A 25,935-nucleotide genomic window follows, 5' to 3' on the forward strand; every position below is an offset into this window, starting at 1 on the left:
GTCTGTCTATACACTGTCAGCTGTCCATTGCAGGCAAAAAAAACAAATTATTAAAAAAATAAGATAATACTAATATATGAATTTTTTTTTTTTTTTTTTTTTTTTTTTGCACAACCTGGCATCCCCCTCCAAATTCGCGCTTGAATATGTTCGAAATATAATACTCTCTTTTACAATTTTCTTATATAGCCTAGCCATTTTAATAGGATGGACAACCCAACCTCGTTATACTTAATAAATATATTTGCTTCTTCTTGGACTACTAAAGTGTTCCTGCAATGGGAGTATTCTCTGGCTAGAGCACAGAACAGCGCAGTTTGCATGGACAGAAGTGCATGCCTGAGCTTGTATTTTGGGTTAAGCTGCGTTGCTTTGACATTGTGGAAAATAAAATAATAGAAACAAAATGTATTATCCTTTTTACCCGTTATTATCAATCTAAAAGAATCTACTGCGAAATATAGGAGACTGAGATTTTACTGGGACGTCACGTCACATGCCCCAGTTAAAACGCCCATGAGTTGAACGTCATTACCGTCACGATTCAGCGAAAAGAAGACAAAAATGCCGAAGACTTTATCTGTGTGGGAGAACTTTAAATTAAGTGAGGACAAGACAAAGGCAGAGTGTCAAATATGCAATTTGAAACTGGCCTACCACAACAGCACATCAAGCATGAGAAATCACCTGAGTTCTGTAAGTAGAACGAGCTGCTTTTAGCCGCCATTTACACGTCATAAAAATGTGCACTTAATTTTCATGGAAAATAACGTGACTTGCGAATAGGCTACGGCAGTTAATGACAAACAGTAAAAACGTAGCCTACTGTAGTATAGTAATATAGACTACCTTATTAAAAATATTTCTTAAGTTAACAGATCTGTGTGTGTGTGTGTGTGTGTGTGTGTGTGTGTGTGTGTGTGTGTGTGTGTGTGTGTGTTTTATATCATTAGTGAATTCTCCGTTCTCGGGGCATATAAGCCCTGCTCGCGTGAGGCGCGCCGCTTCCTGCTCGCGCTGTTCTGTAGTTTATTAAAAGTTTATTAATTCTGAACGCGTCTGGCCTGTCTATCTATATTGCACCAAATACGACACTGCACTCCCTTGTGAAGTCGTTTGGATGAAGGGTTCTCAAAATAATCAAAATGCAAACAAACAGACAGACAGACACATAGAGATTCCTGCCTTTATTAGAGATAATAATATGTTCAGCCCCCTCTCTCCGAAGCTTCGAATATTCGATGCTCATTACTACCGAAGCTTCGAAGCTCAAAAAATGGTATTCGGACCAGCCCTAAATAATACATTTTCTCTTTTCTGTCTCTCTTTGTAATTTTCGTACTCCGAGTTAAGGTTCATTTGTGTGTTAGAGGATAAATAGAGCGCAACAAAATAGTTAATTTGAACAGTGTAACAGTGTTACAAAGACACTGGGGATAATCTACCTTGAGAAAACAAATGACAAAAAGAGGAAATGTGTTTTTTTTTTAAATCTTTTATTGCTATGTAAAATTAAAAATCTCGTACCTCCAATGAAAAAGTACTACTCTTAAATAAATAAAATCAGGCAAAATAAAAATATTTGGCATTTTGAAGTGAAGTTCAGTGCATGGGGGAGAATTAAATTTGAGCAGATTTAGCACAGCATTGCTGCTACACTTGTAAGTCAGGATTGATGTTATACATGTTCACACTCTGCTGACAGACTACCATTTTTAAAAGGCTAGTATCATCTCATGGGGTAGTACACAGAGCCAAGTAAACTACTAAACATATCATCTATCTATAAACGTTTAATACCATATTTAACTGAGGTCCTACAGTAGTTTGATGATATATTAAGCTTAAATTAAACCCAACTGAACACATGAAGTAGATGTGCTTATTATTGGCACATCCATGATCTCCCTGGCACTTGTATCTACAGTGTGGTGGGGGAAAAAAGGCTGTAGCTGCTCGTCCCAGGCAAATTGCCGCTGTTACAGTACAGGGCTGATGAGCAGAGTCATTCAACGTGCTGCACAATCTGTAAGTGATGCAACACATCCTTATTATCTTTAATACATCCGTACTCCAGACGACAAATCTAACATTTGAAGTGTCTCCTTCTGAGTGAATCCCATACAAAGACACAATAATTAATGACAACACAAAACTTCAAGTATATTCCAAACGCAGCTCCTCTGTCTAACCACTACGTCTGGGTGAGGGACTAAAATCTAGGCATGCAAACACTACTGTAATGTGCACCCACTTTCTCTTTCTGTGACATACTGCAAAGTGTATATTAGGAACTGGGTGCTCTCTTAAGACTTAAGTTTGGCTCTTTGAGCTGTGGCGTCAAAGTCAGCTCGTTCTCTCTCTAAGAGGCAAAGAGGCTTGGCTTTACTACATTGACATTCTAAACATAATGTTGCTTAATAGTGCTGCACTTAATATCACACAGGTAAAACATGAAGCATTAGCATTCAAAAGTTAAACATTTTGAGTTCTCTGGGCACCACCTCTCCACTGTAAAAACTTTAACATAAAGTGACTGTTGAAACATTTATAAACATAAAGCCTCTGATATAAGTTATGAAATAAATTAAATTCAGACATAAAATAACTGACTACAGGCAGCAAAAATAAGCTTTTTGTTGTTTTTTTTACATCCATTTTCTCAAACAAGGGACAGCTTTGTTGATATTATTCCATATCTGCATTCTGCATCAGCATTCACTGCATTCATGGAATACCTTACAAAATAAGTAAGTACATAAATAAATAATCCTTGCATTGTTTAGTATTCATTATTCTTTCCTTTTACAGTACCATGACTTATAACTGTACATTGAGCAGGTATAATACGGCAATTACAATGAGAAGAGAGGGGTAAACCCATTGTCTGGTGTTACTGGGGCTATAGTGGTCGAGGGTACCTATGGTTTGCTGGTCCAGGCCAGTCCAAACTTAGCTAAACTGAACAAGGCCCTTTAGCAATCCCAAATCATCCGGCCTTTCTTTGTTAGTCTTCCACGGGGGGATTTGGCCCCTGTTGAGGCTCCGTCAGGTGTCCAGAGCTACCTAGAGATCAGATCCGTACTGGATTTGCTGAGATCAGAGTTTGGCTGTGTGAGAGTCAAGGGAGGGAGGTTGAGGTCAAAAGGCGAGGTGTCTGAAGCCAGGGTTGCCACGGTGACCTCAGAAGTGGCCCATCCTGGCGGCGAAAAGGCTGCGTGAGTGTGGAACGGCCGAGGAGATGCGGCCAAAGCTGGACGAAGGCCACTTCATGATGAACTGGGAGGTCACTGGCAGCAGATACCTGGACAGACGGACAGGAGCGAGGGACGGAGGGATTAGGGGAGAGGATGAACATAATGAGAGGATTAGATATGCAAAGGTCACAATTTAGAGGTCAGGGCGCATTAGTGCTCGGCACTGAGACCACACACTGCACACTTTTCATATATTGATTCTACCATTTTATGGCCGTCTCCATTTGCACATTTCCAATTTAATAATAGCCTGGTGATTTCAAGATATTGTGACCACCCTCACTTTGAAAACAAGAAAAAAGAAATAAATTGTGAGAGCCATATGATCTGGGGTATTTTGTGTAGGGCTGCAACTAACGATTTTTCAATTAATCAATCATTTTGTCTATAAAATGCCAGAAAATAATGACGGTTATAATTCCCCACACACCAAGGTGACAAGATGTCCTGTTTTGTCTGGCCAACAGTCCAAAACCCAAATACAGTATATTTAGTGTACTATCATGTATGACAAAAAAGCATCAAATCCTCATATTTGAAATGTGGGAAACAGCAATACTTTGGCTTTTTGCTTAGAAGAATTATCAGTGCTAATTATCAACTATTTAGATTATTTGATTATCAAAATAGTTTACGATTAATTTGATTAAATAATCGATTATCATTACAGCTCTAATTTTACATAATGTACCAAATCTAAAATTCAATACACATCGTGCTCTCAGTTACAGTCCTGTATAATTAGGTTATATGGCGTAATATGTATGTGCTCGTAGAGTAATAAATTATTGACCTTATACGGACAGAAGCAGATCTTTCAGATTTTTCAACTTTGATCCTTTTAAATTGTTGGTATCATGAACAGAAAATCCTCACCTATCATTCCGAGGCAAAGGCGTCAGTACCTTTCTAAGACTTTTCTATGACACCTTCCACCGAGACAGAGCAGTGAGGCAGCTCCTGCTAACAGCGTTCCAGTACCTGAGAATGAGACCAGCGTCAGGTTGAGATAGAGTCAGGAGGAGCTGAACCCTGCTCCCATCTTCCTTAGCTACTGGAAATGAGTCAGATATGGTTGTCAGGGGGAATGTCAGATGATATGATCAAATCCTGGACATGGTTAACTAAAGGTTATGCAAAAGTTGGGGTACTCTTCAGAAAACATGAGACAGGGGAAGATTTGAGTTCATCCAGACAGATCAGTTGGAAGAATGACTTACATTTAGGGGCTTTTGCAGCACACTTCTTATATTGTGATGTTATACATTATGAGACTCAAAAAGTTGTTAGCTAATAAAAAGTACATTTAGTACCCGTTTAGTTAAACGAGTACAATGGACAAAAGAAATAGTCCTTGTGGAAGTGTTCAAGATGTGACAATCTAATCAAAAGGGAGCCACTGGGGCTGAGGATTACAGAGTGAAGAAATAATATCTTCTTTTGAGCTGGTGCAGAGATAGCATACTTTTTCTCTGACAGCTCTCTCTGCTTGTGAAGTAGCTCTTGGACAAATTAGCCGAGCAGTTTCTTCTAAAGGCGACCGGAAAGAGGAAAATAAAAAATGCACGTCGCTGAGAGCGTCTGCTTCAGCACAGCCCCCGACTCAGGAGAGTTAGAAGGGATTCAAATTAACTTCATTTAGTCCAAGTAAAGTGCGTTTGAAGCAGCTTCAAGTGGGCCGTAGGTATCCCTCCGGCACATCTTCTTCAGCTCTGACTGGACTTGGTGAACAAGGGCTCAGTCCAGCCCTTCTTCTTAAACTCCACTCAAACCCAAGAGAACAGGAGGGCAGGATATGCTTTGCTCTAAGCCGTTCACATTTGCTTAACAAGCACAGTCTTCAAAGTGACATTTAGTGATTCCATACCACGATTTTGTGTCACCTTTGGATTAATTTCTTCTACATTTCTTATGTTTTCCCCCTGCTCTGCACCTTATTCCATCAACATAGATTCACCGTATTCATCAATTGGGGTTTTGTTCATGGATTTGTTGTGTGATTTTTTTTTTTTCTTTCTCCCGTTCATTTCCATAAGGCTTTCACTGAAACCCCCAAGCCCAGGCATGGAAATGGCAGTCAAAAAAAGAAAGAAAATCAAATATTGAACATTCATTTGGGGCCCGAGTGTATGTTCTTCAGAGATCCTCTGCTATTCACTTTGAGAATATTCTGCTCATAGAAAGCATCACGATGCTGGTAGTGGCAAGGGGTGGGGTGGGAGGGCTTCTCACGTCCAAGCGGCTGTTGTCTCTGCAGGCTATATTTAATTGGACTCTCATTCGGTATCTTCCAGGTTCGTCCTCCTTTTGATCATGAAGATCTTGGCAACAGCGTGCATGCTTGAAAGCCAGTAGGAGTCTTGTCAATGCACTTGTGCTTTGCTTCAATCCATCAGTTGACAGGGAGACAGAAAGATACTCTCCTGCTCTGCTCCTTACATGCACAGCTACAATCTACCACTGTTTTTACTGACATGCCTTCCATGCTTCTCCTAAGCTCCTCCTAAGTCCTCTATCGAGATGCAACTGTCACAGCGAATTAGAAAGAGGCCAGACAAAACAAAATGCCATGACTAAGGATGGAGAGGAAGACTGCCGCGATAGCTGACGCAATCATAAACCAAGAGGTACAAAGAGGCTTGAAGGTTATCTGCAGCCCACATTCAGCTCAACACCCCTATTAACCCTAATTACTGCCACACTTCTCAGACAGATGAAAGTTAATAGAATCTGAAACTTTTGTCATCATGGGAAAATTGTCTTTGGGTAGTGACAGTAATTCCAGGCTTAACAAGAAAGTCATTAGTGAAGCTATTTGGCTACTTCCTCTCATCTGCCCACACAGACTGAAGGACTTTGCTAAGACCCATGTGGCTGTTGACACACCTGATGAGGGCACTCAACAGAGGAAGGATGCTTCAACAAGAGCGGGCAGGTGTGGTCAACAATGGAGACCGCAAAGACCCCGGCCAACAGACCTACTTTGACGTGTGCCAAAGGCTGCCAAGAGCTCTGCCATTGTATGCGTTATGCATGTGTGTGTGTGTGTGTACATGCACAAGAGATGGTGCCGATATTTAGGTAATTAGTTCAAAGGAGCCAAATTGGCCTGAATATATGATGTTTAATTTGAATGTGTAAAATAGTTAAAGTAGTCGGAATGTGGAGGTTTGCCAAACTGGTCTTCCAAAAAAGCAATTTTCTGTGTATGATCACATATTGAACTATCTGTCCACTTCAGCCTTCGAGAAATGTCATACACAGTATACAGGTGTCAAAAATGTGTTCTCAAACACAACTGATGCATATATATTTATTTCATACTTCTTAGTTTTCATCTTTGGATCAAAACAACTCCTCTTAAAGGAAATGGAACTTGCCACACTATTTTTCCATTTTTTTTCTGGCATTAAGTTCAGTGAAGTTGTGAAGTTACCCTGATAAAATAAACCTAATTATTTTGTAATAATAAATCATTTATTTACAAGTTTGCATTAAAGAATAGGGCCAAATTTCTTCAAGCATGTTTAAAACAATACTCACATATGTACAGTACATTGAAAGTTACTGGTTGCAGTAATTATTACTGGTGTCCTTACTATTGCGACTCTAATGTAAGACATGGAGGACAAAATCCACAATCCTCTGTCCGTGCAAAAATACATTATGAAGTTCAGCTGAAGCTGATATGTGGCTTCAGCAGTCTGAGTTAGACAAATCAAGTGGGTATCTTCTTCCAAAGTTAGACTGTTTAGTACGAAATTCCCTCTTTGTGTTTCTCTTGTGAATGGGAAGACAGCATTAAGAATATTTTTTTAGGTAACAAGGACTGTGGATTTTGTCCCCCATCTGGGGGACTGGAAGTATAGACAACCAGAAAACAGTTTCAATGTACAAACTGGATGGGCCTGTGAGTATTGTTTCAAACAGAACCTATCCTTTAAATGTACATGCCAGTTGGATGTGGACACAGCTCGAGAGAAATAGTTTGAGGTTAGTTCGGGTGTGAAACATTGAGAAGGGAAGAATGATTGTTGCGTAGCAGTCACATGACATGTACATGCACACTTACACACACACACACACACACACACACACACACACACACACACACACACACACACACAATTTACCCTCATAGAAAGCTTTTGCATCAATAAGAAAATAATCCTAATTGCTTCTCATCTATCTGAAGTGGCGGTGGGTTGCGACTGTTCCCTGCATGCCTGATGGAGAGATGTGAACCGTTTGCGTTGTGAAACTGCAAAACACACGATGCAAGCTGAGCAATTTTCTGTCTTCTTGTGACAAGAAGAGAGTATAGCTTAGGTTGATCATGGCACTGATGCAGTGCAGGTGAGGCGTTCAGTTCCTACTGAGGCTACTCGTACTGAAAATGCCCTCAGGATAATTTGCTCTTGATAAAAGAGTTAAGTGAAAGGCATAGTTAAGCATGTGGCAGCAGGGTGATTAGCTGGTGATGTACAGCAAGCTGGCCGAATGATTGCGGTGTGGACAAACGGTGCTCCAAACAGTCTTAATATGCTTCCTTCTCCTATCTCCTTCATTTCAAATACATTGTTTATAGTTTTGGGCATCAGATCATTTGAAACATATCTGATTCCCATGATGTATGAGTCATTCCAAAAATCACTTATTTGAATATTAGTGAGGGAAAGGAGAGGAGACCATGCTAGACTGTTGGTTGTGCAGCCAATGCAACCCTCATTGGGCAGGTGGGACCAAGCCTTTGTTACAGCTGTGAGGTGGTGGGGAGCAGCAGAAAGCAGGGAACAGGGACGGTGCTGGAAGATGGGGGGTTTAGCAGAACTAAACCAAGCAGAGACCTGCGTCAAGGGGCGAAGAGACGGAGGAAGAGGAGGAAGAAGCGGCAGCGACAGCAGCAGGGGTGGAGCCATGGGTAGAGGCTGGTCCAGCAGCAAATGGTAAGCTTTTTTACACAGACAAATATATACACAGAAGAAATAAGGAGAGACAGACCAATGCATGCTTACATGGACTCTCAAGGATACCTACTGCAAACATTTGGATACACCAGTATGTCATTTTGTGCATGCTCGAGTTATTAAATCCAATTACAGTTTTATCTTAAAGTCCTCACATAGTCCACTGGTTAATTTATATTCTTGAATCTATCCTCGTAACAAATATGCTCAAGATATAACAATGAACAGCAACGATGTCAGATTAGTCAAACATAACTATCTTTACGACTGAACACAAACCCCACATACTTTTTTCTTTTTTTAACAGCTGAGGTTTTTATACTGTGGGCGCAAAGTGATAGCCTGTTAAAATATGCGCTACAGTTATGAATCATGCAACGCAAGGCCCCAGGAAAAAAGGAGCTCTCTCTCTCATAAGGTCATTTGCTGCACAGGCTCATCTGTGCTCTAATTGAATTAAGCAGGCCTCGGGGGGCCCTGGGCTAACCTGAGTGCTAATCTGTGGGCCATTATTTCCTGTTAACAGCGCACTCCCTCTCTCCCTCTCCCCACCCTCCTCCCTCCCTGTCTGCCAGCCCAAAGCACATGTGCTTTAAAAGTTCACTCACTCCAAACCTGAGCTGCTGTCTCCTGCGGGGATCAACCTTAAAAATAGAATGAGGCTTATTTTTTTTTGTTTGTTTTATCGGGGTTATGTGATGAAGATGATTGCTCTAAGTCTCCATGGAGAGGGGAGGGGAAATGTTTCCTGAGAGAGGTTAAATGATGATAGCTGTTGAAATCAAAGTTTTGTTGTCTGTATGTCAAAGTTAATTCATTTAGTTTTTTTAGTGCCTTTTAAAGGAAGTTTTAAGAAAGTTTATAACTAGGCATCTCTGTGGTTCATACTGCTTTAACAAACTCAGCTTTAACCAGTTTCCATTTGGACTTAAATATCAACTAGAGGAAGACACCATCATTATTATTCCCAACACCAAGGATGTCTCCTGTTAATCTTAACGCAGGTTCAGTATCCTAGTAGGCTTACTTTACTGCCTGTGATGTGTAGTGTGTGTTGGGTCATTTTATAGTGTTTTGATATCGTTATTATGACCATATAGACATGCACTAGTTTAATCTATAAACTAGGTCGATATGAAAATAATTATTGGGTCTGAAGACTTTTCGTGCATTTAGATCAATGCCCTTTCCAGAGCAAGAGCTCAACATCTTGCACAAGGACACTGAGTACAGCTTTAACCTGGGACCTACCAGTAGACTCTTGAATCCCATTGTATCGTTGAATCTTGTAGAGCCACCCTACTGCATACTGAACTATCTATTTCAGCAGGAAAGCTATAAGAATCTTTCGAAAAATAAAGAGCTCAGTGTGAGGGCATTACGGCATTAAAGAGTTTGGTGTCCTCCTCACCTGGTGTCGTCCCATTCAGGGCTGAGTCCGGTCAAAGAGCCACGGGACTCTGAGACAAACTTGTAGACGACCAACAGGCAGTCTCGGCACAGCTGGACTAGCCGGCGGCAGCACTGCAGCTCCTGGGGTGACACCACCTCGCTGCTCTTACTGAAGATGGTCTCCCACGATGAACTGGAGACCAAACGAGAGGGCACACACACACACACACACACACACACACACACACACACACACACACAGAAATGCAATTAGCAGTAAAAGATTAGCATCAACATAAAATAATCAATATACACAAGTATACAGTACATCATGTGTCTGCATGATGCAGACACACAGCTTAAGTCATATCCATTCATATATATGGAAATATGTTCTCTGATGTGTGGCCTATACTGTACAGTTCATGTGTGTATACACTTGCATACATACACGCAGACATGCAGGAAGACACACAGGGAGGAAGGATGAAACAAATCCAAGTACAGTTAACCCCCTTTACAACCCAGGACATACCCCTCACTGTGAGAGAGCTTCAACAACTGAGACACACAACCCAGGGGGCTACGTTTGATGTCTACCCCCTTTCACTCTTTGGGAGGTGGGGGTGCTTCCTCTGAAAGACTTCAAAACTGTGTGTGTTTCCATTCTCTCTCTAAGTCGTTTTCAAAGCCTGTTGAATTCATTGGCCACAATAGCTGCTAGACCATTTGATTGTTGTTAAGTCCCTTAGATAAAATATCAAACAAGAGACAGAGAGGAGTTGGAGTGTGCTTTCGAGGTGCACCGCTTCTCTGTTGCTGCGTGACATCGGGGCCTCCTATTGGGTTTATCCGTGTTTGGGCCGTGGCCTGTTGTAGGGAGGGGTCAGACGATAGGCTAGCAAGCTAGCTGGATCATCCAGGCAAGCTGTAGTCAGACAAAAGCTGCATGGGGTGCAGCATGCAAGGGGTAGCTGAGACTAGGCTAATCCTCCCAGGCCTCTACCCCTCCACCCAATCTTTTCTCTACCATTTGTTTTTACAATGTCTCATTTTCAATCACTCCTCTCCGCTTTTTCTCTGTCACCGGGTCTCTCCCCATCTCGGCTTCTGCTTATCATCTCCTTCATCTCTATCACCCACTCAATCCCTTCCCCACTCTCCCTTAATTACGACTGCCAAGGAAGTAAGGGAGGAAGAAAATGGAGAGCTGTGGGCAGCGACTTCAGTTACACCCTCTGAGCCCTCTGTGTCGAGGGAAACACGGCCACTGAACAACTGAACTGTAAAGAATATGGAGAGGAAGAGATGCAAAAAGGTCACACCTTCATCACAGACGGGATGAAAAGCTACCAGCACAGCAGCTGTCTGCATGTCAGCTGTGTGTGTGTGTGTGTGTGTGTGTGTGTGTGTGTGTGTGTGTGTGTGTGTGTGTGTTGCTGCATTTGTAACACTGAGACTGCTAATGTGTGCCTTTAAGGGGAGCAAAATATGTGAAAGCCAATGTGAACTACTGATGGCAAACAGTAGTTTTGTACGTGTGTCTGCTCTTTTGGGGTTTCTATATAAGCATGATCAAGTTGGCTGTCATTGCTGTGACTCATCTTGTAGGAAGCCACTTACTGTCACATCAAAAAAGTAGAAAAATATGAAAGTCAAATGAAAACCTCAAAGTATCTGAAAGAAACTATAGTAAAAGTACTAAGAGGCCTTCATTCACCTCCATCCTGCTTCCATTCCTCCCCTCTCCTTTTCTTGCTCTCACCTGTGAAAAAGCCCTGATTAACAGCCTAGATTTGTGACCTTAATTTACACCCCGTCTCCGAAGAGTAACATGTTTCTTTCATCCCCAGGAGCTTTCAGGAAAGTGCAGCAGGGTCTGGTTGGTCTGTCACTCATTCTCTGTCATTCAGCTGCAGCTGCTTCCCTCGTCATACTGAATAAAAATCGCAAATTGTCCGTGCTGTCACTGAAAATGATATATTGACGAACACTGGGCACGGGGAGATTGCGTGGTGCGTGAACTTCTAGTTATGGTGATGAAATAGTGGCGGTAATTGGCCTGCAGTGTGATCACTTGTTTGTGTTGATTTAAAAGCATAAGTGTCCATGAACATCTCTGTTCATCCAAGGCTATGTTTTTTTTTTTGTCTTGGTAGGTTGGTCTTGATTTAAGTCACCAATAACACATTTAAATTTCTTTGCTTTCCTCTCTCCATGTTGGCAGGCTTCTCGCCCCACCTTGGATTGTGATGTGGTCAAATGACGCTTACGAACTAGTTTGTTTCAAGTATACCCCAGCCATTTCATCCTCAACCTAACCCAACAACCTGGCTCAGACTGGCCTACCCGGTGTTCAAGAAGCAGTTCCACAGGCCCTGGCCATGACTCCAGAGCAGCCGGTTGAAGACGCGGTTAAAGAGCCGGTAGAGGTGGAGACTTTCTACGTCCGGCTCCCTCCAGATCCGTTGCAGTGCTGAGCGTACATTGGTACGTACAATGTCCAACACCTGAGTGACAGAGGAAGTGAGAAGGAGATGGGGGGAAAACAGAGGGAAAAAAACCAAGCATGTGATAATAAAGGGAATGAATGCTCCAAGACATAAGGCAACAGCATTTTTTAATTGATATGCATGGGTTGGCATTTGTTTCAACTGTAAGATGTTTTTGTCTAGCAATCACAGAGGCTAATGCATTCACTCAGTAAGAACACATACAGTACACATATAGTATATGCACAAACAAATCCTGATCCTAATTTATTCAGACCACACACACATGTAGTGAGGATTTCAGCAGGTTTATCTCTGCATTTGTGTTAAAGCATGCACAGACATACAGTGTGTGTGTGTGTGTGTGGGGGGGGGGGGGGCCCAAAATGCTGGGCCAGACAATGGAGAGCATGGGGGAGGACTAATTGCTGCACCGACGTCAGTCTTGGAGAGAAGGTGTCAGAAGTTCCCAGGCGGTCTGAGGACACCTACGCCAGCCTTCCATCTTCCCTTCTTCGTTTTCCTCCTCCCTACCCACCTCACTGCCTTCTCTTCCTCCCCTTTTCTTTCTCTTTTCACCCCGCTCAGAGTGCAGTGCTGTGGCTCTTTTGACTTTGATTCCTCGCTCCTCATTACTGACGTGCCCGTCTGACTGTGTGTGCGTGCATGTGTGTTTGCGATGCGAAGAGGCAAGATTTCCCTACAGCAATATAAGGCAAGTGTGACACGCATACACACTCAGAGAAACGGATAGATGAGTAAACACACACACAGATATGTTTTGGTATGGTAATCAGATGGCAGAGCAGTGGGTGCTACATTCCTGACCTCTGCCTGCTGCTCATTAGGCTGCTCCACTCCAAATAAAAAACATTGGCTCGCTACGCCACAGCCCACAACACAGCAGAAAGCAGCAGCTAAGAGATCACATCATTATTGACACGCCTACTGGATGCCATTTCATGTCTTGTCCCCTCTTCTGTTTTGTTTACATCCTATTTGGTGTCTCTTCCTCTCGCTGTCTGACATGATAATGATCTACATGCATCTTGTCCTTTTTCTCTCTCTAAAGTTTGATTTGGGGATTATTTTCGTATTTTAAAAGTTGTTTTGAAAGCATTCAAAGGAATAGGTAGGAGCGGTGACATTTTGTCATTTTCACGAGTTTTAACAACGTCCACTCTATACAGGGTGACAGTATAGACTGTGTGGGAGCATGGGCAAAGGCAGGACATTTATACAGGCGTCAAAAGATAAATGTGACCCATTTTTAAGATTTATTAAAAATAATATAACTAGATGCAGTTCAGGTTTTCTCACTTACGGTACACGTTAGCTCTTTATCTTTGGCAAACACACATACCTGCCAGATTTGTACAGTTGGGGGCATGTTAATCTTTGCAGCTCAATGCCACATTTCCAGCAGTCTTTTCTTCAAACCAATACGCTACAACTTTGCGTTTTCTATTACGAAAGTCCTCTAATTTTTCTCTTCTTTGTTGAATTGTTTATCCTTGTCTGTTGGGGTTATGATCTAGTTAGGAAGCAGTGACCGCTTATCCAGATTGTAGCAAATGTGGTGGTAACAGGTTTGAAATAATCAGGTGGCCCTAAACGTCTCATGAAGCAGTTCAGGAGTTAAAAAGTCTACACTGATGATCTTGCTGAGCATCGGTAGCTACCGAAGAAATTAAGCCAAACTGTCCTCTAATTCTCTTGAGGGGCAAGTCAGAGGTAAATTGGCTCAAATATCTTGCGATCTGATTCCAGCATAGGACTTACCTTCCGCTGTTTGGTAGAGTCCAGCTTCACTAGCCAATAGGAGGCCACCTTTGATTTGTGGTATTTCCAGTTGTCTAGGATCTGTGGAAGAAAAGTCAGGGTTAAAAAAAGGGAAAACATGCACAAAACATGTTTTTAATACAGATGTCCTTAAAAAGTAGAACAACAATCAAGCAACACATTTAAAAACACCCTCAGAGTATATTCAAGATCTTTCATTTTGAACAAATAAAAAACACTGCAGGTCTACTCCTTTATTACATCTGCTGTTTCCCAGCAGTCCTCTGTCAAAACCCAGGGTAACAACAACAACAACAAAAATACATAAGACTAGAAAGATGCCCAGCTGGAGCACACTTAGTACTTTATATTTATATTTTAAAACTATAAGAACGTACGGACAAAGTCTAGAGCTCATTCCCACTGTATCAGATTCAAACTGTCAGACATTCTTTCACACCTCAGCCCAGACATGGATTCTGTAACACTGCTGGGTTGTCAATGACTTAAACTTCATCTGTTTAACTCATTGATTTTGGCTTTCACACATAGGTCTACATTATAGAAAAGTTCCATGTTTGAACATAACAAGACCACTAAGGATAGAGCTGCAATGCTTGTGCAAATTTTGGCATCTGGCACGTGATACTTGGCAACACAGGAAATATAGTGTAAGAGGGGAGAGATTGTTTACTGCAGCCCATCCGTTTGGTGTCTTGTCATTTTGCCTTCAGTGTGTAGGGAGAATAGTTCTGCAATCAGACCAATTGCCAGCCAGTTTTACAAAACTAATGTCGATCTTATCTTGCGAAGTCTGTTAAATCTCCCGCTTCACAATGATGAGGCAGAGAATTTAAAGCAACACTATGTAACTTTTAGCGCGAGCTGTAGTTCCAATGAGACAACCTGTAGTGGGGCCGAAGCGGGAAAAGTTACATAGTGTTGCTTTAAAGCATTAGCCTGACAAGCCAGACCCACATCAAGATGTTGGGTCTGGTAACTCAACATTGGCAGGGCTCAATCCAAGGGGCGGGATAAACGGTTGTCTTTCAAATTCTCTCTGCACGCAATAGGATAGCACTGCAACCAAGCAAAGCAAAGAAGAAGGTAGCAGAGCTAGTTGCTAGATTAAGCTTTTGCCGTATCCGGTCAGCAAAACTCCGAACACATCTTCCTTTTTTAAGAATGACTTCAGTGCTGTTCTTTGTTCTTTTCTCAAAGAAAGCTAAAACCGATTTGAAAGACCCCTGTTCCCAGCAGCAGCAGCCATAAGCCCGCACACCGACTCTATACACAATGTGATTGGCCCGGCCAGAGTTTGTTTTTTCTAGCTCGCAAGCCAACAGCGAGTTGCTAGACCCCTTGGCTGCAAATTACATTTGCTGCCGCTAGGGTGAGTCTAGATTTCTAGGCTATTAAAGCATCACTTTAATTTCATTTCTCATGACTAGTTTGGATGCTATACGCAAAACCTTGTTTTGTACTTTTCCTGGAACATGAGTACTTTTGTTTATATTTGAGCCAAAACAACTATGTAAATGTTGAGCTCTGTGGAAAAATGACTTGAGGTAATTCTCAAAATGATGTGTAAAATGTGGCGAGCATTTACAGAACACAGTGCTTGTCCGGTATTTTTTTGTAGCACAACTCAGGGATAACAGGGATAAAAAATCAAGTCATGATCTTTGGTAAATAAGCAGAAAAACTATGTTTTGCAGGTGTGTCAAAAATCCTTGGGGCATGTGTCGTTATGCTCAAAAGCTGTGCTGGATATTCCCATGCACTTGCTGCTAGTGCCAACATCATTGTGTACCTACAGTTATTGTTGCTCTGTTGACTTAGTCTACTTCTCCCCACTGGTGCACATAAACCTCTCACGTAGCATTTTAAATTCCCTTGCAAACAGTGCTCCCATTGGGAGGCTCCAGTGTAAACTTTATGTTTACTCACACACAGACACGCACACACAAAAAACAATCCATAAGGATTCACAGATACAGAGCTGAGGTATACAGTGAACACTTGTGTTCGCTTTCCAGAAAGTTTCTTGTTTGCTTGTTTAGCATTCTTTCTCAATAAGAACCTTATGAACCTTGTGTGGTAAGATGTACGCCCATTTGTCACATTTGTTTTGTACGTGCACAGATTACCTTCAATTAAAGCACAACAAAACATACTCCTTACATTTCACCTTTTAGTGGTTCCATCTGTGACCAAAAAGGCAGGTTTTGATTGAAAGATAAAAGAGCCAATTAGTGGGATAGAAACACACGATTAGCCCAATTAGACCTAAACTTTAACGTAGAAAACAAATTGTTTTCATGCTAAGTGAACACTCCTATCTCTCTTGAGGCAAAGAGTGAACAGTGCAGGTGCAGTTGCTCAGCTGCGTTTCCATGGTGCTCTCATTAGAGTTTGTTAACAATACAGGTGTGCTGGTAATTGTCTCTCACGACCCTGACACACCCAGATGTCACGCACATACATAAACTGTTTTTGCTGTTATTGTGAGGATGTTGTATGGGCTCACATTAATTACTTGGTGGCTTGCCCTTACTTAACCTTGATCATAACAACTACATGCTTTACCCTCACCCTTACATAACTATGAACTTAACTGAATATAATCAATACATTTTTATAATTACATCAATATTAATATTAAGGCTCTTATGTGCATTACAACAACAATGTATTAACATGTTATCATGTGTCATTTTGACAATTCCAAATTATGTTTGAAAGGTTATAATGGTTCAGTGCAATATTTTGCATGTTAAGATTTTAGGGCTGCCCCCAAAACATCAATGACGCATCTTCATCAGTTGGGAAGCTGCCAAATCATTTTGTCAGTTGAATAACTGCCTCTCTTTTTTTTCTTTGGAGACATCATTGTACACAGAGCTACACAGGATTTCAAGGCTTTTTGCCATCCAGCTACTTTAATTGGCTAGTAGCCATTTTCTTCATGTATACTTCTCATGTAGCCAACTAAGAACTTTTTTTTCTCTCCATTAAACATGTAGTTTTGGTGGTATTTCTATCATTAGTAAGCCTGGTGAAGACAGTCTGGCTGGCTGCTGTTTTTTCAACACCGCGGGAGCTGTGGTGCTGAACAGCCGGCTGGTTCTGAGGACAGTGACGGCCATAACGAGTCACTGTGAAGTGGACGGATGAACGCTTTCATAGTGCTTTTGTACCGCTGATGTGTTTTGCTTCTGGTGTGAGTTGAAGGTGCCTCTCTTTAGATTTCTTTTTTATTGTGTTGACAAAATGCAATATCCATTTCAGCTTTTGTTATTGAAAAACCTTCCATAAACTAAATAAAGACGTTTGGAAAATGAATGTATTAAACTGCACACACACCGCAATACAGTAACACAGAGTTTTGGTTCCTTAAAGTGGGTGTTATATCTGCTAGTAGCAGTATATAATAGTAGCTAGTTAACTAATACCTATTATTGAATTCTTGGGCAGCCTGCATCCCGTGCAGCAGTGCATGCATAATAAATGTAATTTACATCCATTAACCCAGGATAATACTGTCAGCCATATGAACCAATTATTTTATATAGTAGTATTTTACAGAAACATCAATTTAAGCAAGAACTTTAGCACTAGCACAAACACAAGCGCAAAGACGGATACAAATGGAAGGACACAGAGATCTGACCAGAAATAGAGGAGGCACTGATTAATACAAAGGAGCAGTGGGGAATAGCGCGCTGCTGCAAACTGACCGACAGGTTGTCACTGGGGTCGTTTGAAAGACAATGGGAGCCAAGCCAGAGCGGAGAGGCTATTGTGGAGAGAGGCAAGGAGGTCACTTTTAGTTAGGCTGCAGAGTGACCGCACCTGGCCACAGAGGGGGCTCTGGGAATAAAGTGGGCCCGGATTTCTGGTCAATACTGGTTCACTCCCACTTTCTTTCTCCTTGTTAATTTCAGTCTTTTTCTTAGGTTACTATTTGGTGTATTTTGGCCTTAACGGAGCCGGGAGGGAAAATTGAGTGAGATTCAACACTTTTGGGAGAGGAGAAGGAGACACACCTGGCAGAGATCTGCACTCTACTGAGTGCACTTTTCTAGTTACACTCTGTTTCTTTTTCTGAATAATTTTGATTCACACAAAATACACATGAATACATTATTTTTTGAATAACGTAATCCACACACAAATACAATAGAAATAGTGCACCAACCTCATCCAGCACAGCCTCTGCCTCCTCCTCGGTTTTGCCTGGAAACCTGATCCTCATGGCGGTGAGTACGGCCAGAGTCTGACGCACCAGCTCGGCCTCCTGCTCTTTACTCCTTAGGTTTATCAGCGGATCGCCCTACGCACACACACAGGTAGAGCGAAACCAAATGAGAATACAGATACTAAGCAATATTAAGCAAAAAGGTTTCATTTAACACTGTTTTTTGGAGCAAAGTAGATGTAATTACTTAAAGGGCTGCAATTAATGATTGTTTTCATTATTAATTACCTATCAGTGAATGGTATTTTCTACTGGCAATAAAGGCAAATTGACTTTTTTGTGTCAGAGAACATTTTATTAATCCTAATTTATGTAGGGGGGCTTAAGGTGCATTCACACTGCTCAGTGTTTGTTAACATGTCAAAACAATGTAAGCAGGGTGTACGGTGTTACTACTGTATTATGAATATTAGTCATTATTATCAGGGGGCATTTAACATTTCACTGGCATTTTATGAACAGGCATTGTTGTCCTGAGTGATAATTCATTTATAATCCTGCTGCCACCTATTAGCATTATTTTCTTTACATAGCAGTTAAAACAGCAGTATCAGTAACATGCGTCATGCTATATATGAAAATAACCTCCTTATTTAATGCTGTACCAGAGTGTACTTGTCACCATGTGTGTGATTCCCACGGGAAAGTCAAGTGTGCAAGACAAAAAATGGAAAAAAATAGGGAAATTCTCCTGTCACTTTGTGTGTCAGGATAAAAGATTACAATTGATGCACTCTATGGCCTTTTCTGTGCAAAGGTTTTCCACTTAGTTAAAAAGTTCTGCTGCATTCATTTTGTTCCACTGTATCCGAAGCCTACCAGCATACTTGTAAAGAAGGAAGGGGAATGGAGGAGGCAGGCGGAAAGCAACAGATGGCAACATAATAGAAGACTACAGTAGGCCTATACAGTATTGAAAGAGCTGCTTAAGAGATTCCTAGTGGGCCAGGATACAATACATGCCACAGGAGGAGAAAAGCAACGATGCAGAAGTAAATTTGTGCATCAGACTTTGGTGAAATAGAACTGAAAAGTGATTCTTAATTGTTTACTTTAAACCTACTCAGAGTAGTGGGTTAGCAGATGATTGCCACAATGAGCAATGTGACAGCTTTACTAAATAGAATTATGTAAACTTTTCTGTGACTGACAACTTATATGATACATTCTGAATGTAAAAGGTAAACCCCACTTTGTGTGTCTGATGAGTATCTTACTATGTTGGAGTGGATGGTCCCCAGGCTGTTGCTGTGAGGCACACGGTGGGCGGAGCCACTGCGGCTTAGCGAATGAGAGCGCAGCGTGGCGGAGCTCGGCCTGACGAGGGGAGTGGCGATAGGAACTGTGGGCGAAGGCCTGGTGGACAATGCTCGCACCTCATTGGGCGACGAGAGGGAGGCAATGGAGCGAGGGCAGGAGATGGAGCGCCTGATTGGACCAGAAAGTGTTGGGGAAGCAGAGGGAGCGGGGCTGGGTTTGAGTGACTTGATTGGAGGTTTCCAGTGCATGCGACCTGCAGGGAAACAGAGGGAAAGGGAGGGGGGAGGAACACTGACTCACTGTCAAAATTCAATTTCTTTTCTTCCCTGATCCTGTCTCAGTGCCCCAGTCACTGTCAAGCTCTCCTCTCTGGTTTCCATCCATTGCCGGGTGGCTTTGGAGATGAAGTGTGACTTTAAAATTCCCGCTCTGGCACACTGGCCCAGTGTGTGTGTGTTTTTATGACCGCAGCATGTGTAGTCGAAACCAAAAATTAAACAGTAGTCCTGTCTGGTTTGGGGATGGATTAAAGAGCAGCTTTCTCTCAGACACACACACACGCACACACAAACACACAGGAATAAAGCTGAAAACCCATACTAACACTCTCCGTCACGCTTGAAACTCCTCCAGATTGTCTACCAGCCAGTGTATTAGTGTGTGTTTTTTATTTCTGCAGCGTGTGTGTCTGACACCAAGTTTGCACACAAGTGATCGTAAGTGTCTCTCTTTTTTGTGTGTGCATGTCGCTTCCGAACCTTCCGAGGTTTGGATATTTTGCCAAATGAGAGCATTATGGGGCTTAGTCCTAGAAGCCCTTTGTGGCTTGGTATAGAGTAGGGCTTGGCAGGGTTGCTGTCTCTCTCTGCACAAGCACACACACACACACACACACACACACACACACACACACACACACACATCCAAAAGTTGGGCTTTTTGATGGCTTTGTCCCTTATTTTGTGACAAAGCTCAATAGAGCTCCTCTCTATTGAGCAGTTAAAACTGGCAGCCCACAATGCAACTGGAGAATTTTTTCTTTCCAAGGTCGGCACATAGACTGCTGTGAAAGGTGCTCTCTTCAGAGAGCTGAGAGTGAGTTGATGTATGTGACTTATGCGAAATGGTGGGAATGCTTAAGACTTATCGCTCACTATAAAGTGGGGAATATTTCAGCATTAAGCTCAAGGTGTTTTCAAGGTAAAGGTGTTTCTTACTCCCTTTTTCTTTCAATCAAATTCTTTCTTCTTTGTCTGGAACTGCCCTGTTCAAGATACTTTCCTTTTCTTAAGTGCTTTTCAGTGCTGTGTGTGTGTGTGTGTGTGCGCCCAGGCGCTTTTGTGTGCTTGTGTGTGTCCAGCAGGGTGAACCTAGAACACTCCTTTACTTCAGCAACAAAGAGCCACTTTTCACGCATCACAGACCAGTATCACCCTACTTACACTTTAATTAAAATCCAAGGACCTACTACCATTTTATCACATCAATTAGGCACATTAATACTAGCGGGCTGATGAACATCTGTAATGTAGCCCCTGCTGTCTCACACCATCACAACCTGCACCACATTACTACTGTAGACTGTGTGTGTGTGTGTGTGTGTGTGTGTGTGTGTGTGTGTGTGTGTGTGTGTGTGCGTGCGCAGTAGGTACTGATCAAAGCAAAACTCTCAGCATATGTATTTAAAAAAGTGTGTGTGCATGTATATGGAAATGTGTTCTGTACAACTATGAATATTTTTCAAACTGTATAACCGTGAAAAGAGTACCAGGCTGGAGCGTATGACATGTGCTTGTAGCATCACAGCATCAATTACAATTTCCTTATGCATCATTATATACAGTACATTCCCGCTCGCTATCTCTGCTGCCTGCACTTTGTTTGTTCTATCATAGTCAGATAAGATGGAAATGGACACAAATGCTGAGACAGAAATATTAAAAATGTGTATATGTGTAAGTGTCTGACTGTGCACATTTACATAATCTGAAAAACAAATGTTAGCAAATTAGCTAACCGCTGTAATCAGATGGAAGGTTTTAGCTAAAAAACAAAGAAATTAACAAACAGGGTAGGAGGAAAGAGAATAATCAAAATGAGGAGAAAGCAAGCAAAAAATAAAAACAAAGTAAACAAGAAAGCAAACAAAGCAAGAAAAAAAGATGACAAGGTCCCTGTCAATCCCCCATGCCCTGGCTTCCTTATGAAGACACTTTTATACGTCCTGCTGCTTTACCTGAGCGCTCAGCCAAGTTCTTCTCCTTGCTCTCCCCAAGGTCGTAGGAAACTTTCTTCTCCCTCTTCTCTCCTCCTCTTCCTCCTCCGGCTCTCCTCCTCTCCTCCTCTACTTCTTCATCTGAGGAGGAGCAGGAGTCATCACCGCTGCTGCCACTGGTGAAGTCGGCCAGGTAGTCCGGTCGTTGACGCCTTGGTGTCTGACTGGATTCTGGCATGGCGGTCATGGGCTGGCGGGAACAAACCCAGACACATAGATATGCATGAGACATACAGCAGTATGTGCACACATAGATCCATATTTTATACAGTATATCCATATATTAGATGGATTTGTGCACACATACACAGACGAAACAGGCATGATCGTACACATGCTCTTTCTCTCCCTCACACACACATATATTTTATCTTCATGGGAACTTTTACTAACTGCATTCACTTCCTTCCTGCCCTACACAATCCAAAATGACCTCATTTTTATAAAATGTCATCCTTCCAAAGGTCTAAACTCAAACAGCATCTCACAAGGACATAGGTACGTGAGTAAACACACACACACACACACACACATATAAAAACATTGAGATGTTGTCAACCTCCCTCAGCCTCTTCTCACCCTCAGCCCATTACCATCTGTGACTGGGAGACCTGCTGCTGACATGGCTAGCCCACGTGTGTATGTTTGCTTGAAGGCTCATTATGCACAGATATACAATTATACATGCACTACTTTATAAGCCTGGCTGTAACTATGAACAGGAACACGAGCCATTGTACATTAAACAAATTTGACCTGATTGGTTGATATGTAAAAGTTTAATTCAAAGTATAAGTTTCAAAGTTTCTTTAAGTATTACATGTTTAAGTGCAACTGTGATGCTTTAATTCTGAAACTGGCGTCTTGTCTTGAATATTTGTGGCTGACTTCTACACATGTGAAATCATGATCTGTATCAGCCCTAAAACACAAACTTTTTTTTTTTTTTTTTTTAGCAAAGAGTTCATTAAGTTGAGTCTTGTCTATTTCACATCCTGGAAGGGACACGCTTAGCATTAATATAGCATTTATACATCTGTTATTCAGCGGTTAGCTCGGGCAGTGCTGTCAGGCCACCCAAATTTATGGGCAGGAAGTGATCACAAGGCTTACACAGTCACCGCTGGGTAGCTGTGCGGGTGAGTGATAGAGGAGGATAGAGACAGAGAGAGATTAAATACATGAGAGGAGAATAAAAGGGAAGATGGGAACACCAGATTGATGGGGAGAGAAATAAAGAGGAGGACAAGGTGAATCTTAGTATGGGAGTGGAGAGAAACAGAGAGGAGGCTTTGAATAGACGGGGCCAACGGAAATGAGCACAGAGAAAGAGAAAAGAGAAAAGGAGACAGGAACAGGCAGATAAACACTGGAGAGCAAGACAAAGAGAGGGCCAGACACTGAACAGATGAAGAGAGAGAGAGAGGGAGAAATTTTGGATGACGGAGTGAGAGTGGCTGGCTAAAATCACACTAAATGGTGAGCTGAGGAGAAAGGTGCAGGCAGAGGCCAACACCACAAGGAACAAATGTAATCAGGTCCATATAGTCAGAAAGGTAGGAGTGAAAAACACAATAAAAAAGACTAAATAAGAGGAAAAAGAGGAAGGAAACCTAAAGGCACTTGCTAGCTCTCCCCCTATTTTACTTCCTGCCTTCCTTGCTCTCTACCACTCATCCTCTGCATCTGAACATTTCCTCAGCGATAATAAACCATAGCGGCCCTTCCTTCCTTAAAATCCTGTCTCAGTCCTCTATTCTAGCTTTCGCACACTCGCTGGTTCAGTTTCACCAGATGGCTTGCGAGCGCTACACCCAAAGGAGTGAATCTATCCGTCACAGCTCTTTCTTTCCACCGCTCTCAATGTCTTTCTCAGCACACTCGGCAACATCGAAACTGATGGGGTCCAAATTAATTTGGACAACAGTGATTGCGTCTGAACAAGTCCTTATTCCAGCTAAGGCCTCTCTAATGCAGCACTGAACTGCCCTGTCGAGTCCCTAACTCACTCTTTGAGTGTTCTAGCCAATTTAGCCCTCGAGTGAGGGATGGATGTAGATGTGCAGAGAGAGAGAGAGAGAAAAGGGATGGAGGTGAAGGGAGGGGAGTGAAGCAAGGTGATGGAGGGAGTAATGTACTGTCGTGGGAAATTGAGGGGGCGTATAGGTGTATGTGACAGAGGGAGAGAGCGAAAGAGAGGGAGATGGACAGAAAGAAAGATAGCACGGAGAGAGCGACAGAGACAGCCTGACAGCTGTCCCCTAGGGGAGTTAGGTCTTTTCTTTGGGCCTTTTTCTGATTCCTTTCTTTCTCGCCTAAACCCGCTACCCCCCTCTTTATTTTTCTGAATCACGTCCTATATGCTTTCTGTGGGCATCTGCCTACCTGCCTCTCCCCTCCCTCTCTCTTTCTCTCTCCCTGACACTCTTCTTTGCACTTTTTCTTAGTTCCCTAGAGGCTGTGGCCCTTATTCTCCCTACCTCTTTCTCACTATCACCCACCTTGGGGCCTCGTTGCCTGGAGGATTTGCCCATCAGCTTCTCGTCGTCCAGTTCACATTGCTCCAGCAGATCCAAGATGTCCTCCTCCTACACCCCAACACATACCGAAAACAAAAGGTAAATTAGAATATGCTAAAGGTGATGATTTATGTTACATCAGGGAACATACAGTATCAAGCATCAGCTAAGACTAAAAGAGTAATTGAATCTTGATGATATACTGATAAGGAATAATTCAATTTGTCATATCTGTAATTACTTTGAAGTCAAAACGAGGTGTAAGAAAATAAGAAACTTCAATTATTAAAAAAGGGGGGGGGAGGATGAAAAAGTTTGACTTCACAGGCATATGCGCCTTATCTAGGGATTAGAAAAAAGACCCTGGCTGAACACGCATTGCTATTTGGCAGCGCTCATAGAGGCTGAATTTGGAAAAGGCAGAGTCACGGCCATGGCCAATATACTGGGGCCTTGTCCATTTGGCTGTAGCTGAAATGCAAGCAAAGGTGATTAATGTTGCTTCACGGCCGGGACATGAAAAGCTCCCACTTGACGCTCAAATAGAGATAAAAAGTAATTGTTTTCTCTCAGATTAGCCATCAGGTTGCTTTCTGGGGTCCGTGAAAAGGACCGAGTGCCCCTGGCTCTCTGTATTGTGCATGAACATTTGTATGCGTATACATATGTGTACAGTGGCATACTTCCATGTCTAAAAGTCTTATAGTACACGTACATGGGCTCAAAAACATTTTTTATTAGCTTTTGCCTTTTTCTAAATGATGCTTTTCTGTTGTGTGTCTTTTTAGTTTATATATACCTGTTTATGTGACTATGCAATCGTTTATGTGTGTGATGGGGTGGGAACTTGTATATGTGTCAGCCTGAACAGGGTTGGGAAGAACTTTGCCTTGTTGTAGCCTGATCAAACAGTTCAGGCAGTATTAAGTAATGTGGCCTGTGTTGAAAAATATGTATGTCAGCTGTCTCCTGCAATATTCAGCCACAAGATTGCAGCTGCTAATAGGTCTCGAGAGAACCCCAGCAGGTATAAGAAAAAAAGTGTTACAAAAAACCATATTGTGCCCAGCCATTTATTATTCATTATAGGATAGGCTGCTGTAACATAGTATGCACTAAATTGATTGTATAAGAGCTAAGAACCAAACTTTGAAATGTTTATGTTGATTATTAAACCTGATAATTAAGTAGTTTGCCTTACTTTAAAGAATGTATTTAGAAATGACAGGCATTTTTACTAGGCCCACATAATATGGAGCTGCCTGTTACAGTACCTTGCTATTGCCAATGATCTCTGCACATGTCAGCTCATAAGCTATATTGTCAAAACAAAGTACTTTTTTGGCACCGGAGGACCAAGTGTGTCCTGTCCAGCAAACTTTTGTATTTTTATCCATTTATGTTAAAACAGCAGTAATTTATTTCTATTGCTGGCAGCTTCTACCTTGACATTCTCTGACTCTCTCATATTTCTTGGCTGTTTGACAGATGACGCTGTCTCGTCCATTTCTGTGGTTAGGAATTTACTTCCTCCATCGTAAAAAAAACCCCAAAAAAAACACACACATACCCCTGAGCCAGAAGAAAACTTCTGTACTGTAGGTAAAACTGGGCTTATTCTTTTAGATGGAAAAAAAACCTCAAGACTCTCATTTCTCCTTCAAAGCAAGGATTGGCTTTGTGGAGAGAGGATAGACAGTGACACTTCTACTCCCACTGTTCAGCATAAA

At 42.0% G+C, this 25,935-nt stretch overlaps 1 protein-coding gene and 2 long non-coding RNA genes across 9 annotated transcripts in view; 1 reads left to right on the forward strand and 2 right to left on the reverse strand.

The window, feature by feature from the left end:
- The first annotated feature begins 138 nt into the window (after positions 1 to 138).
- On the forward strand, positions 139 to 25,206 carry LOC118496258. The gene is made up of 3 exons (XR_004898801.1): positions 139 to 835; positions 10,392 to 10,397; positions 25,168 to 25,206. It is a non-coding gene; the product is annotated as an uncharacterized LOC118496258 (long non-coding RNA).
- Positions 1,481 to 25,935, reverse strand: part of ttll7 (tubulin tyrosine ligase-like family, member 7) — a 69,183-nt gene continuing 44,728 nt past the window's right edge. For 2 of the 7 annotated variants that reach the window (XM_031307245.2, XM_036007270.1), the window contains exons 14-23: positions 24,188 to 24,274; positions 21,648 to 21,876; positions 19,369 to 19,664; positions 18,092 to 18,226; positions 13,891 to 13,971; positions 11,966 to 12,126; positions 9,636 to 9,809; positions 8,105 to 8,208; positions 4,163 to 4,238; positions 1,481 to 3,304 (exon numbers count right to left, since the gene is read on the reverse strand). In XM_031307245.2, the coding sequence (XP_031163105.1) occupies positions 3,184 to 3,304; positions 4,163 to 4,238; positions 8,105 to 8,208; positions 9,636 to 9,809; positions 11,966 to 12,126; positions 13,891 to 13,971; positions 18,092 to 18,226; positions 19,369 to 19,664; positions 21,648 to 21,876; positions 24,188 to 24,274 (1,464 nt within the window). In that variant the 3' untranslated portion in view covers positions 1,481 to 3,183. Of the gene's footprint in view, positions 3,305 to 4,133; positions 4,239 to 8,104; positions 8,209 to 9,635; positions 9,810 to 11,965; positions 12,127 to 13,890; positions 13,972 to 18,091; positions 18,227 to 19,368; positions 19,665 to 21,647; positions 21,877 to 24,187; positions 24,275 to 25,935 lie in introns of all 7 variants that reach the window. The other 5 variants (XM_031307246.2, XM_031307250.2, XM_031307249.2 and 2 more) reach the window with 5 other exon arrangements.
- Positions 5,258 to 8,078, reverse strand: LOC118496257. Its single transcript, XR_004898800.1, has 2 exons — positions 7,088 to 8,078; positions 5,258 to 7,023 (listed from the first exon to the last, which is right to left on the reverse strand). It is a non-coding gene; the product is annotated as an uncharacterized LOC118496257 (long non-coding RNA).

This window comes from Sander lucioperca, chromosome 11 (assembly GCF_008315115.2).
Source record: "Sander lucioperca isolate FBNREF2018 chromosome 11, SLUC_FBN_1.2, whole genome shotgun sequence".
NCBI classification, from domain to species: Eukaryota; Metazoa; Chordata; class Actinopteri; order Perciformes; family Percidae; genus Sander; species Sander lucioperca.